Source organism: Solanum tuberosum, unplaced genomic scaffold (genome assembly GCF_000226075.1).
Source record: "Solanum tuberosum cultivar DM 1-3 516 R44 unplaced genomic scaffold, SolTub_3.0 scf00116, whole genome shotgun sequence".
NCBI classification, from domain to species: domain Eukaryota; kingdom Viridiplantae; phylum Streptophyta; class Magnoliopsida; order Solanales; family Solanaceae; genus Solanum; species Solanum tuberosum.
The window spans coordinates 237,690-254,220 of NW_006239040.1; the positions used below are offsets into that span (position 1 = coordinate 237,690).

Consider the following 16,531-nt stretch of genomic DNA (forward strand, 5'->3'; position numbering starts at 1 on the left):
AAGCCATATGATTTTGTGGGTTTAGCATTTTGGGCTAAGCCCAATTTTGTAAGTAACGTTATTTAATAAAAATCTTGACCCTTTGGTCCTTTTAATAAAAAATTTAAAAAAAAAAAAAAAAGCCATATGATTTTTTTGAAATTAAAGAAAGAAAATTAATTTAATTTGTATGAGTTTATTGATGAAAAAGATAAATATATTTTATTTATTAGACGACGAGGATAAATATACTTTGTTAATATGTATCATCCTTTTGACAAGGGTATATTTACCCCTTTCCCCTTTATTTTAATTCATTTTGGATAGTTATTCTCCATTTTATTATTTGTATTTTGTGTGTCAATTCAAATATAAATTTATTTTGATTGTTATTTATATTTAATTAAATCATATGTTAAATTGATCATTACGTAATGAATTTTTATTTTGTGTAACGATTAATTGGATATGGTCGTATTATTACCTCTTTTTTTCCTCATTTTTTTCTAATTTATGTGTCTTTTATACTACCTTTGATTTTCTTAAAAAAATATTGATGTATAACATTATATAACAACGAAAAACAATATAATTTATTCAATCTTATATTTATCAAAATAATACAGTATAATATAATTCAACACAATAGAATATAACTGAATACGTTATAAAACAATAGTATCAACCAAACATAAATTGTTTTGCACGAAAGACTCAACACTCTAATGAAATTTAGTCTTAATAGAATCATAATGACACTTTAAAAAAGGATTTTACTATTAAGATATTAATCGACAACTAAAAATATTAAAATTCCATAAAATATTAAAGATCCAAAGAAACAAATCTAAGAAAATAAAATTCAAACTTCCATAAACTTCCTTATCAAAAGGTCCTCTCGAATTGCAAAACCAAAGAAACGCACATTGTGCTATAAACTATAGTACTATCACAAATTAAATATCTTGCTTTATATCCAGTTCAGAAGTTCTTCCATAAAAACGTTATCTGGAGAAATATGGGCTTCCACCATCTCCTCCTCGGTTGGAAGCTGAGGGACTATCACATCGTCATCAGCCTTCCATCCATCAACATTTTTCAACTGCTCCTACATTTAATGATACGATCACTAGGGACTATCAAGTGACAAAATTAACTCATAAAATATGATCCACGTAATTCATTAAAGTTTGGTTAATCAGTAACATTCTAAAATCAATTCAGTTCGTCCATTTGACACCATTAATATATCGATAGTAGAAAGAATTTTTATATTTGTTGCAACAGATAATCAACCTTGTTTCAAGATCACTGACATATTTGGTCAACTTCCCAAAAAAAGTGCTTCCTTTTAAAAAAAATATATATATATTTTAAATGATGATGATCTTTGAGAAATATTTTGGTGAAGGAACAAATAATTAACTAATAGCAGAAACTGAAAAAAGTAGTTTCTCCCAAGTTTAAAAAGTAAATGTTTTTTTTCTTTAGGTGAAAATTGCTCATATCAGAAATTTGTAATTACTGAATTAAAATTTAGAAGTAACTTTCTTTAATTTTTCATAATTTAACTCATAAAAGTAATTTTTAATCAGACGCAAACAACTAGCAAAAGTTATTTTTAATTAATTTTAATCAAATACAAATTACTAATTTCGAATGGCTAGGTTGATCAAATAGGTTCAATTTTTCTTACAATAAAAATATTTAAAAAGTAATATCCTATGAAGGATGTGATAATGTAAAAGTACTCAATATATACAAACTAAATTTTTTTAAAGTCATTTATTCTCCATTCCTTGAAAAATAATAATCAAGAAGTGTGCAAGGAACTTACTTGAACATCTTGGATGAGTTCCTTCTTAGATGTTGCCTTACCTATTTTCACAAAAATATAAAAGAGTAGATTATTTTTTAAATTTTATCATCTTAAATATGATATATATGTGGATATTAAAATTAACGAATTACTAAATATAAAAGTGATAATTAAATAAACTAAAACTAAATAAAATGCATAAATAAAACATATAAAATATATACTTATACGTTTTCTTCCTCCAACGTCATTTGGATTGAGCTTAGCTCTATAGTTCTGCAAAAAATCAATAACATATTTTAAGTATATATCATATTAAATTATTATTAAGGATATCAAATAGACAGATTGAAATATAATAAATGTACAAATTAAAATAGATTATATTACTAAATGTACAAAATATTAATCCGTCTTAATTAATCGATGATTATAAATAAAGAAGAATTATACAAAAACCTGTAAGTGATTCTTAATTTGATAGCGAGATATTCCCATATGTTCCATTTCCCTCAAAATATGCCTTGGCCTAACAGCTGCAAACAAATTAAAATTTGTAAAAAGAGTACCACTAATTAAGAACAATTCAATAGATGATTTAGATCTACTTTGATATAATTTAAAAAAATGAGATCATGAAATAAATAAAAGTTTGTTTTTGTTGAATTAAAAAAAAAGAAAAACCTGAGTACTTGTCTTTAATTTCATCCAAATATTTTTTTTTTAAAAAGAGTGAAAGAAAAATCGATCTACATGCTAGTTACTAGAGACATGCAATCATCAAGTGTTGTGGTGAGATATGAATAAAATTCTAGGAATTTGAATTTGAACTTTAAAAATAAAATAAAAAATTGCACGGTAGGTTTTTCTCTTTAATAGATTTTATGTGGTGCAAATTTTAAAAAAAGACAGACGAACACACTTTTATATTTTATAAAGAAAACAAAAAATTTGAGCATAAATAAATAATAATGTGACATAGAAAGGGTAAAGTTTCTGCTAACCCCAAGGTCCGCCATATTTATGAACAACATCAACAAACTTTCGATGCAACTCATCAGTCCAAAGCATGCGAGGTGGTTTAACTCGCGAAGCCGACCCAACATTGTTAGGCTGCTGGCCAACTTCTTGTTGAACTTGATGAACCACATTAAATTTTAAAGCATTGGGATTGAATATAAAAGGATCATAGTAATTAACATTATTATTATTATTATTATTAATTGTGTTCAATCCACCAAAAAGTCTCATCGGTCCAGGGTAAGGGGGAGGGGGAAACATTTTCACGGAGCTAGAGAAAAGAATGTAAAGAATACTTAGGCTTTGCAAATGTGGGGTATTTTGGAGAAGCCTACTGACCGCCTTTTATAGGTGAATTTCAACTAAAGAAATGACCATTTTTAGATTCCCACTATAGACTATGGTAAGAAAACAAAAATAAAATGTAAGTATTTGGATTTAGTGTAACTACTTACCATCATTAGTCTACAAGAAGATTCGATTAATCTAATTTAAAATTTTACATACACAATTTGAAATATCTTTTTATGCACCTATTATTATTATTATTCTAATCTTTATCTGTAACATCTCATAAATCTAACTAGGACGGTACAAAAGGAAAAATGGGAGAACCATTGAGGGGTGAAGACATGTACAAGACTACGACCCGTCACCACAATCGTGGTTCATACTTGGCAAAATGTGGAGGACCACGGACCCTTCACGGGCTGTGGAACTTCACACGAGCCGTCAGGTTGCCCGTCAAAGTGACCAGGAGCCACCCAAGGCCACTATGAGGAACCACAACCACTAGGCGGTCCGTGGAACCCCATACGGGTCGTTAAGTGGTCCGTGAAAGTCACCCCATAACCACCCTAGTTCCTGTGAGGAACCACGGTCGTCTCTACGGCCCGTGGTGTTTCAAACGGTCCGTGAAGTGGACCGTGGAGGGAATATGTCAGCCTTTAAGTTTTGGGTCAACTTCAAACGGTCATACCTTTTATCACAAAATGAATTAGGCGACCCATGACCAATCAAATTAAAGATAATTGAGTCATCTTTCCAACGTCACTGAGTTTGCTAAAATCCAAGCTCGGAGTAAAAAGTTACGCTCGTTTCAGTAAAGCCCTGTTGGGTAGGGCCACAAACCACGACCCAGTTGACAGGCAATGGTTCAAATGACGGTCCGTCAATCCTACCGTGAATGGCACTTCGTCAGTTTTAAGTCAGGGTTGTTTTGGTCTTTTTCCCTATGCATTGGGCACTTAAGCTATGTCGTTTGATGCCTAAACTACGTCATTTTACTCGATCTAAGCCTAATAATCTAGTCAGAATCACCCCCCAAAAGCCCCGTTCTCCTAAAATCACCCGGCTTAGAGTGAAAAGAAGAGAAAGATGTGACCAACTCTCTCAAGAACAAGCAAAAAACGTTCTTCAAAGCTCAACCCCGAAATCCAAAGAATTTATTTCACTAGTGGGTTCCTTTCACCCATTAGGTTCCTAGAATTGAGTTAGTTCTTTAGATTCTCATAAACTGTTTAGACATAGGGTTTCTAGATTTTCAAGATTTATTGTGATTATGGTTCCTTTATTCTAAATAGCTTGTTTCTTGATAATTTAGTATAATTCCTTGCATAGAACTCAGAACCCTAGATTGTGTAAATTTATCCTAGTTCATGAATTATACTTGCTAGGCCAGTCAGACAGAAATTCATGCTTCAAATTTTGAATGTCATGTTCTCAACATATAAATGTTGCATCCTAAGTTAGCATGTTAGTAATTTGAGCTATTCAGTATTTAGTGCATTTTAGCTTTATGAATATTCAGTTGGGAGTAGACTTAGCACCGAGTTGGACTAGGGTTAGGCATACCCTCAAAGTCCCACAACTACGTGCCCGCGTAAGTTTATAAGTCCCCTCTGTTGGGCATCAGTTTTAGTGATCATGCCACAGTCATGTCTCTATACCCCTAGCAAGGTATATTAGGTCCTCTCGATAAGGCGTATACATCGGACTCCACGTTTAGCTCACGGGTTTATGTCGGTTAATAGTAGCTCCCACAGTTAGACTCTTAGTGCATTGACCAAATTTTTAGCATTTACTTCAGTAATCAGTTCAACATGTTATCTTCATGATTAGTACTTGGTCATTGCATTCAGTTTAGTTTTTTAGTTATACTTCAGTATCTATATCCTTGTTCAGATTATATCATTACTCAGTTATGCATTGTTCAGCTTATATAGTTTGTTCATTAGCATATCTATATCATGCATGCTCAGTACATTCCTAGTACTGACACATACTTTGCGCTACATCATTTCATGATGTAGGTTCATGCACTAAGCATCCAGATCACGCTTAGTTCGATCCTCAGTCCGACTTCAGCACCTTTAGTGGTGAATCCTCATACTTCGAGGACAATATACATGTTTTACATTTCAGTCTTTATTTTCAGTTTTCCATTTTGTTAGAGTTAGCTGGGGGCATGTCCCAGTACCTCAACTAAGTTAGAGGCTTTTCAGACATAGTAGTGGATTTAGCTAGAGTTGTTAAGTGTTAGGTCAACATTAAACTTTTATTTTGTTTTATGTTCAGACTAATTGGGGTTTTCCCCACTTTTGGATATCCACTGTTTTAGCTTCCGCATTGTACATGTTTTACTTAGTTATTCTCAGAATGCTTATATGTCAGACTCAGGGTTAACTTGGGGTCACTCGTGATCCTAGGTACCGTATTACATCTTGGGAATAACTTCGGAGCGTGACATTATCTATACATAATGTTACAACACAAATAATTGACCTGGACTGAGACATGAAGAGACAATTACCCTGGGCGTACCCATTTTAATAACTTGAGAAAGCAAACAATAATAAGAATAATCCATAGCATAAATATGAAATATTGTTACAAAACATAAAAATAGAAAATAATACAATATATATATATATATGTGGCGCCACCACAAATCAGGATTCCCTTTTAATTTATTTATTTCCAAAACTAGCCTTTCCCTTTCATGAAAAGTTGTGACTTTTATGAAAAGTTATGATTTTTATGAAAAGTTGTGACTTTTATGAAGAGTTGCGACTTTTATAAAAAGTTGTGACTTTAATGAAAAGTTATGACATTTCCAAAGGTTTGTGACATTTCCGAAGGGTTGTAACTTTTCTAAAGAGTTGTGACCTTTCCGATAAGGCACAATAAGCATTTATTCACACTACCCTTTGTTGTCTATAAAAAGAGGGATTTCCTCTCATTTTAAAACAAACTGTGCATTTGGTGGGCTCGATTTTTTCTTTTCTGTTTCATTCTATTGTTACAGATCCTGGTATGTTTTTTACAGTCATTAATTTATGCTTATGTTATTAATTGTTGTTTTTGAATACATGTTTTAAACTTTGTTTTTTATGTTTCAGCAACGTTGTTGTTATAAGTATTTGTTAGTACAGATTAAATGACACACGATAATTGAGTATCCATGCAAGTTTTCTCTACTGAATTTGTTGAATGTACAATAAAAAAAAAATCCTTAAAGATCTATACTAACATCTCTCGAAGACAAAATTCAAATTTGGTATGCCATTGTAAGGACATAAAGACCTTAAAATGTTATCGCACCTTGATGTGCGAAGTGAACCAGGAAAAGAAGACAAAAATTAATAAATTTTTGACATGGGTTCAAGGATAAATTATAAAATCAAGTTAAAGATGATTGATTGAAGGATAAATGATAAGATCGATGTTATAATTATCATTTTCCATTACATTATTAATGTTTGTTACTATGTAATCTTGTATGTAAGATAATATTGTGTTTTAATTTTAATGACCGATAGTTTTATATATTATTTTATAAAATTCGTGATATTAAATTTTAACATAATTGTATTGTCAAGGAGCATCTAAGCTTACATAAACTGGTTACATGTAATTGTAATTTCACCATCAGTATCAATGGTGTCGTGGCGGAGCCGCCTTATAGTTAGGGGTTCATTCGAACGCTCTTCGACATAAAATTATATTATTTATACACGGTTAAAATATTTTATTAGATATATATAGTAGATGTCGAACCCCCTTCGACTACTTCGTATGTCTATTTTCAGACTTTGACCCCCTTATTGAAAATCCTATCTCCGTCACTTTATGGTGTGTACAGTCTACATTTCTTTTATTTAAAAATAATGTCAAGTAGCACTCCACATGAAAAAATAATTTCACCCTAGCATAACTTAAGTTTTCATTTCTTCAACTTTATGACGAATCAAACTACGTCACATAAATTGAAACAAATATTTATTTTATATACACACATAGAGAAGTCGAGATCCGTTTGTAGATGTTTCTAGTTAGTGAAATTTTACCTTCTTGTCCCATTTTGGAATAGTTATTTATCTGGCTATTTATGAACCTTTTAAATAAATGTCTAAGGATCTCTTTAAGCAAATTGATAATTTTATGTGAAAATAATATATCACATAGTAAAATATTATAAGTTATTATAGACGTTAAATGATAGTATAATGCTTTCATATGGAAAATTAGGAAGGTTTTCACTATATTAGTGAGAATTTGTTTCAAACCATGTATTTTTTCAGTGAGAAATAACTGAGATAATCATGTATTATAACACAATTTTTTTATTAATTCGCGGTAGGAGAACATTTGTTTCTAGTAGTAAGAAAACCAAACAAATTGCTTTATTTCATTACATTTTTTGATATATTTTCCACTTCTATGCCACCATATGTTTTCTCTTGCAATTAATCCACCATCAACATTCATTTCAAAGTTCATTTCAGATCAACCATATATATGTTTGGATGTCTTTGCTACCAAAAAAAAAAAAAAAAACTTTAGTGAGTATTTTTCATAACTCAGAACGATCATTCAAAAAATTAACTCGCGAAAAAAATTATAGTCATGTGCTTTAGAGTGATATGAAATTCGATTAATCGGTAGAATAAAACAATACTACATATCCATTGATCAATGATTAAGTGCGCAAGAAAAAAACACACACACACACACACAAAAATGTACATTAATCTAAGTAACAATAAAATTGTAAAATCCAAAACTTTATCATACAAAAAAATCAACTTAATTACAATTTGAAACAATCCCTTAATTCATGGTTTTCTTCCATATCGATGATAATATGAAACGCCGATAGAAATTACAGAAACAACGATTGATGTAGTCATCACCAACCACTCTACGTTTACACCAAAATATCGACTATTAGAAATCACGTTTTCTTGAATCTCCAATTTTTTCTCCAATTCATCAACTTTTATGAGCATTTCTCTAACCCTCTCTATCAACTCATCCTTCGCCGCATCAATTACATCTTTCTCCTTTTTCCAATCGTCGTTTAGATCCTCAAGTTTCTGCTTTAGGTCCCGAATTTCATTTTCCTTGAGTTCTAATAGTACTCTTTGGTGATTTCCACTTACTTCCAACTTCTCAATTTTCCTCAATAACAAATGTATTTCGCGCTCCAATGAGGCTACCTTCTCATTCAAATTATTAATTTCATCCGCCATAGTTTAAAATTTAAAATGAAAAAGAAGTAAGAAAATAAATTGTATTTGGTACTTATATATATAGTGATGAAATGTAAAATTTTAATTGAAGAATATAATCGTTGCGTCTGTTGGAGAAACCTGGCGGCTTTTCAACTGTCACAAAAGGGTACATTATTCAAAATTCAAATATATCGTGGAATTATTTAAAATGAGTTAGTTTGATCATTCGTTATGTGTTTTTGCTCAAATATGTGTTCAAAAATATTCTTTTTACTAACGGTTGCTTCAAACTTTTAAAAAAAATTATCCAATTTTTTTTTTTTGAAGTATGATAGTTTTGCCCTTCATTTGAAGTACGGGAGAAATGTTTTTAGTTGTAATTAAAGACTTGAACAAGAAACTTAATTATATTGGAGATTATGAGATTTATTTAATTATTTTATATGATGTATATTTGTTTTTTATAGGGAAAAGGCTCAAATATGTCACTTTGACAAAAGGCATATCTATGTCATTCGTTAAAAGTTTGGCTCATCTATGTCATTTTTGTTTGAGAAAAGACTCATATGTGCCATGACAAAAGGCTCGTCTATGCTATTTCCGTTTGGAGATTATGAAATGTTTTTTTTCTCAGTATTTGATAACGAAAACAATAGTCAAAATGCACACATAATGTGTTAGAAACAACTTACATTTGTCATTCTTTAATAGAATTGAACCTCAATTGTCCTTAACTTTAAGATTTTATGAGCGGATACACGTTGTTAAAAAAAAAAAACTTTTAAACTTCGAAAAGTATCACATAAATTCAGATAAAGAAAGTAATAGACACACAAGGAGAAGTAGAAATCTGTCTATACATGTAGTTGGTCCATGAATTTTTGCCATTTTTCCATTCTGGGATAGTCGTTTAGCAAATGACCTGACACTATTCTATATACTCTCTCAAATGTGGGGCTGATTTATTTTGCTATAGGGGTCATCTCCTGTCATCCCTTACCTATGGTTTAGGAAAGGAATTGATCGGAATGATTGTAACGACCCTTTATATATGTAGCTGGTCCATGAAATTTTGCCCTTTTTCCATTCTGAGATAGTCGTTTAGCAAATGATCCTATATTATTTCTTTCAAATGTATACACCTTTTAGAAAACTGGTTTAAGATTCCTTTAAACAAACTAAAATTTTTATGAGAAAACTTCAAATCATAGGCTAAATTTTGCAAGTTATTACAGATCGTAAACGATAATCTAATATTTTGTCACTAAAGTAAAACACAATATATGACTTCAAACTTTCATAAATACAACAAAAGCAACAGTACACACATTGCACAAACACAAATCCATAATGATTTAAGTTCAATAAAAACGCAATTACATATCCATTCAATAATTTAGTTCAATAAAATGTCACTCCTATCGGAGTAATAATAATAACATAATTAAAAATACTCAAGCACATCAATCCTCTACTTTTACACCAGAAGATCCACCAACTTGTTCCTTCTCACCAACAACTTTCTGGGAAATCGCGTCCTCCATACTCTTCAACTTGTTCTCCAATTCCGAGATTTTATTAAGCAACTCTTTAACCCTACCTTTTCGCCAACTCATACTTCGCCATGCAAAAAAATCCTGCCTGTTTTTCCACCTTTTCTCTTGCTCCTCAAGTTTCTGCTTTAGGGCCCTAATTTCCGTTTCCTTGACTTCTATTTCAACTTTTTGAGTCGCTTCTAAATTTTCAACTTTCCTCAATAGCAAATCATTTTCGCGCTCCAATGAAACAATTTTCTCAATTGGATCAAACTCCTTGTTCAGATCAATCTCTCTTTTCTCGTTCACATCAATTTCCATCTTCTGATCCGCCATACTATAATTTTTAACCTGAAAATATCATTCGATAAATTTTCAATTATTACAATGCAACTTCGAATAACCATGTACAAATTGTAAATTACTACAATGCAAGTTGTTACTCATCACAATATCGACAGTAATTAAAATGATCACAATTCACAATACTAATTGCATTATTACAAATTAACAGAGTTTTTTTTTTTTTTATAATTACGATTCCAGTTTCGTATTTAAAATTTGAGTACTGGCTATTGTTTTATGGAAAATCATAAATTTTTCAAATAATTTTTTGGAGGGAGAAATTATTAACCTTTGTATTTCGTGGAGTGAATTGTTGAGGAATAAAGAATGAAAGAAAAATATTTAATTTTGTATTTGTAGTGAAATGAAGAAACGATGTGTCTATTGGAACAATGGCGGCATTTTTAATTGTTCGTACCGTTGCACTCTTTTATATTTTTCAGAAATACCGGTTCAAGTTTTTATTATTTATTTTGTTTTTCAATTATGTTAAAAAAAAAATAAAGAGGGGAATGAATTTATGATAACTTGGAGTTGCTGATTAATGTTCTTTTTAAAGTGAAAATACTCAAATGTATCATCAAATTTTGTGAAACGACTTATCTATGTCATTCGTGAAAAATTTGATTCGAGGATGGAAACATGTTATGAATCTTTAATTGAACTCGAGGATAGAAATTCAAGATTGCTATAGAACTAAATAGAAGAAGTTTTTAAACCTGATGGGAACAAATTTTAAAGTAAATTATTTGTAAATATAAATAAAATTGTGGCAATCTTTTAAATCATTAATTACTTAATTGCCGTGATTATCGTCGCAAATTTCCCTAATTCTCATAGATGATTATTTAAGTGTGTATGAATATGACGATTAAACAAATTAAAGTGTATGTCAAAGAATGTGATAATTCCTTTAATTAAGGAAGAATTTATACTTAAAATTTTGTATGTGTTGAGTAATATTAGAACAAGACAAATTAAATGTGATTAAACGGATATAAAATTGAGGCTATATAATCGCATAGAGGAAGCTCCAATATTTTTATGGATATACTTCAAGTTTCGTTTTTGAGTTTCATCAAATCTATAGAGTTCAGTTTCAGTTAGTTCATACCTATATAAAAAGGTAATATATTCTGATCCCTTGAAAAATTATCTTAAAAATTTCATAATTCACGGAATATTCACAAAAGATTAAGGTGTGACCTAACTCTTCTTGTACGTCAATCAAATAGTTGAAGAAGATCAGATGTGACCGAACTCCTTTAGACAATCAAATATTTCAAGAAAATTCACAAAATCACTTCATACAACTCAAATAAATCTTAAGGAGGTCCACATCATCCTAATTCAAAAAATACGTAAATCTTAGAAGAGAAGAATTAAGCAAAAATAATATTTGTACTCACAATTTTAATGTTTAAAATCATCTTTTAAATATATTTTATCATTGCAGTATATTTTATGTATTTAAGAAAAAATATTGCAAACACCTCTTCCAATAAAATATTGACTTTCAAAAGTTTTTGGCCAAACAAGCTATTTGACTATTCAAATTTTTTTTAACTTTAATTAGTTCTATTCCATTTTACTGTCCACGAGAAGTGTAATTCTCATTAAACTCACATTTAAAAAAATACTTTTACACACTTGGAAAAAATATCTAGTATTATTAAATACCAATTTGCTAGGTAACGACAAAGACATCAAAATCCTATATATTCAACTCTACCTAATGAAAGGAACATTATTCAATTTAAATATTGTTGTTATTTGGAAATTTACTTACAATATCATTTAAATCTTTTCACATGACTTCTATGATTTGTTATTACACTAAAGATAATTTTTGAAGTGTTTAATTTTAACCATATTATATGGAAGATGATATATGTAGCTAAACCAAAATCATTTTTATAGCTAGGTTGGTCAAATTTTTGAGTAATCGAAAGTACTTTTTAAAAGAAATTTAAAAGTGCTTATTTTAGATAATTAGGTGTTCCGCTAAGTATTTTTAAGTAGCTATAGAAATTACTTTTCAGAAGTTAAAAAAGTTCTTTTTCACTCACTATTGAAATCTTGACCAAACATAAATTACCGTTCTAATTATGTTGCAAATGACAAATGTGTTTTTCAAATTCAATAGTCAAACACAATATATAAATTTCCACTATTTTAAAAAAAAAATTGAAATATACTTCTGACAAAACATGCTTTTCAAAATAAATAATTTTTGAAAATTTGGCCAAATAGATACACATAAAAACTTATGATGAGTACCCTCAAAATCATTTTTTCTTCAACAAGGACCATCCATTTGCTATTACCTATCAAGCTACATACTCTTTTTTTTTTCTCTCTCTCCAAAACATTTCTCATCTCTCAAGATTATCATTTCTTTTTCTTATTGCACAAAACTATAGTGTTAGTGTAATTTAAGAATTTGAAATAATATTTTTCTCCAATATGTCTGATAACACTTTTTATCATGATTACATGGGAATTGGTGGAGGGATCAATAATACATTTCCTTTTTTTGGTGAAAATCCTTCAAATTATAATGACCAACCAATAATTCCAAATATTCAAAATCCAAATCATCAACAATTTGTTCCTTCTTCTTACATGACTCTTACTGAGTGTTTACATGGCTCTATGGACTACAACACTCTATCAAATGCTTTTGGCATGTCTTGTTCATCATCCTCTGAAGTTGTTCGTCCACATATCGATAATCAAGACTCTACTAGAAAAAGTAGTGTCTCTGCTACTATAGAACCCGTTTTAGATTTGCCTCTGGGAGATAAAACAAGCATTGAAATTTCACCAACGCCAAATTCTTCGATATCTTCTACTTCTAATGAGGCTGGAGGGCAAGAAGATTCTTCCAAAATCAAGAAACATGTTCAAGAAAAAGGGGTTCAACAAGAAGGAGAAGACAAGTCTAAGAAAGAGTAAGTCATTTTTAATTCATTTGCTCACACATAATCATTAGTAGAGGTGGATCAAAATAGTTCAGACTTTGTATATGTGTTGAAAGATCCACTAAATTAATAATAAAAATAGATTTCGATTTCGATAGATCAAAGAGTTGTGGTTGAATTCCGATCTAAAATCTAAAAAATTCAAATCTTAAATCTGCTTCTCATCATAACAACAATTTCTTCTCAGAAATGATTCTTTATTATTCAAAGATTAGGTTATATATATATTATATATAATTGGATTAATAATATATGATAATCATAGTTTCTAGGTTGATTATTCATTAACTAGACTTTTTATTATTATCCAAGATTCTTTCACATATTTAGAAATTAATATTTTGACCATATCCTCCTCCTTTTATTTGTTTTATAGTTTTAGAAACCCTAATTCTTTTTTCTTACGACAATAACATACTCAATGTATAACCTCATTAGTAGGATCTAGAGACAGTGGAGTGTACGAAACCTTGGATTCCTGTCTTGTGAAGATAGAAAAATTGTGCAGGTATATAAGTTGATGATTATATTATTTCAGGTGCAAAGAAAAAAAGAAAGGTGAAAAAAAGGTAAAAGAACCAAGATTTGCCTTCATGACAAAGAGTGAGATTGATAATCTTGAAGATGGTTATCGATGGAGAAAATATGGACAAAAGGCAGTGAAAAACAGCCCTTTCCCCAGGTAAAATATTAATTTGTGTCTTTAATTTCATTCAATTAAATTAAATTAATCTAATCTCAACTTATCTAAGTAAAATTTAAGACTACAACATATCAAACCTTATTTTATATATAAATCATTAGATATTGTCATTTTTCACTAAAGATCTTAGATCTGATCCGTCTTTAAGAAAATTCTTGATAGAAAACGTTGTCCCCTTCAGTACGTAGCCACTAGGATGCGGCTACCGCATGCCAAATGGAAAAGTTAGTCAAGAGAGAAAGAGAACTAGCTAGTCATACATCCTCCACCTTTTTCTTTTGTTCCTTATCCCTTATATTAAAATACATTTTTTTTTACTTGTTATCACGAATAATTTATATTTTTCTTTCAATATTATCCTTATCATTAATACTATATAGAGTACTAGTAGTCAAACTTAAAATTTTAAAGTATTAATATAATTACCTTAATAAATAGTTTCTTAAGGAAATTGTTATGTAAACGAGGGACAATTTAAAAAAAAGGGGGGGGGGGGAGGGAGGGGTAATATTTAACGAGGACGTACATAAAGCAGAGACACAATTCATAAACATGGGCAAAATTGAAATTTAAAGTTTATGTGTTGTGAAACTTATATTGAACTCATAGCTCGTTTGATTACTAGAGTTCACAATTTAATTAAATATTTAATGAATTTTGTAAAACAAATACATAATCTAAGCAAACACTAGTTTGTCTGAAATAGACCCCCCCCCCCCCTCATATGTTTCACAAAATCCCACTTATCGAGTCATTTAAACTTACTATAGTCGAAAAATATTCTAATTAACTTTTTGAAAATGGACTTTGTAGGAACTATTATAGATGCACAACTCAAAAGTGCAATGTGAAGAAACGTGTGGAAAGGTCATATGAAGATTCATCAATTGTGATAACAACATATGAAGGCATACACAATCATCATTGTCCAGCAACTCTTAGGGGAAATTCATCCTTTTTATCTTCCTCACATTTTATGCCTAATTTTCCTCCACAATTATTTTCCCAAATGCTAAATATTCCACCTACCAACCAAAATCTCCTCATTACTTCTGCGGCCTATGATAATAATAATAATAATAACAATTATTATTACCAACAACAACATCAAGGTTCAGAATATAGCCTATTTGGTGGAGGCACAAATAATGATGCATCATGGATCCAAAAACAAGAACCATCTTAGCTCACTACAAGGTTTTCGTGGCGATTGGCTCACAAAGGTCGCGACTAAAGGTGGTACTTTTAGTTTAGTCGCCACAGAAAGTTAACAATCGCACATCTTGCAAGGACACAAATTAGATTCTCAATTGAATGTTTTAATCTGAAGCATTCAATGAGAATCAAAATTGACTTAGTCGGATCTTGTCAGAAATATTATCTTCTCTAGTGGCGACTATATACCTTATCCGCCACGAATTTTGTACAAGTTTCTTGTAGCATTGACTATTTTTATATATACCTGGTTGAATTTAATTTGGATTTCATGGTGATTGATTCATATATGTTCCCGACAAAAGGTGATAGTTTTAGTGGCGATTCTCATGGTTGCCACAAAAAGTAACATTATAGTGGCGACTACTTTTAGTCTACCATGAATTTGTATGATTTCACCTTGTGCTGGACCAATGCTACGAGCTTTCGGAATCCAATGGAATCTTCGTAAAGTTGATCATTATGAGTGTTACGATTCATTCGATTGGCAGGTCCAATCGATTCATAGCCTCTCGAACACAACCCATAGTCATGCAAGGATTGGTGATTGAGAATCCATACAGAGTTTTATGAAATATTTTAGAGATCAAGGAACAAATGCTTTCTTCAGGAAAAATAAATAAATAGTGTAGACAGTTTTTTTCTTGTTGCATTTAATCTGGTTTTTGTGGCGATTAACTCTCTTAAAGATCGCGATAATGTAAAATGTGATAGTTTTAATGACGATTGTAATTGTTGCCACAGAAAATAACATTTTAGTGACGACTATACTTAATTAATCTGCCATGAATATGTATGAATTTGTCTTTTTCTTCTCAATTTTTTTTTCATTTTCTTATAGTACCAACAAATAATGCAATAGTTGTTATTGGAATCATTCTCTAACGTTTGAAACATGTATTGTTTGGGTCATCTTTTTTACTATTTGAAATTTGACCTTTATGAATTTTAGTTTTAAGACATCAACTTAAAGTATTAAACTAAATTTTGATTTTTTAAAAAAGTATTTGCTAAAGTTCTTAATAAAATTTTAAGTTAAGATTATTAAGTTCTATCAAACTTATGATAATTATACCTATAGCTTAACTATTTATGTAACCAAATCACTCATAATTAAACTAATTCTAACTCATAAGGAACTATCATTGATAGGTTTGATAGCCTGATAAAACTGATATTATAATTTATCGATTGTTACAAATTACTTTCTCGATATAAATTTATATGACACTATTTAATTAATAAAACTTGCGATCCGAAAGAATCTTTAGATCATTATATGACTATAAATTATTTTATTTCGCAAACTAAAATAGAAATATCTCAGATATGTCAGTCGTACAAAAGGGGTAAAATATATTAATATTATAATGATAATGGCTTGGAGATTGACTATAGAGTACATGCAATTAATG

General features: G+C 30.1%; 1 protein-coding gene across 1 annotated transcript; it reads left to right on the forward strand.

The window, feature by feature from the left end:
• Window positions 1–12,501: 12,501 nt before the first annotated feature.
• Window positions 12,502–15,394, forward strand: LOC102590426 (probable WRKY transcription factor 71). The gene is made up of 3 exons (XM_006349940.2): window positions 12,502–13,168; window positions 13,737–13,880; window positions 14,715–15,394. The coding sequence occupies exons 1-3, from the start codon at window positions 12,681–12,683 to the stop codon at window positions 15,085–15,087; spliced, it is 1,005 nt and encodes a 334-aa protein (XP_006350002.1). The 5' UTR covers window positions 12,502–12,680; the 3' UTR covers window positions 15,088–15,394.
• The last annotated feature ends 1,137 nt before the right edge of the window (window positions 15,395–16,531 follow it).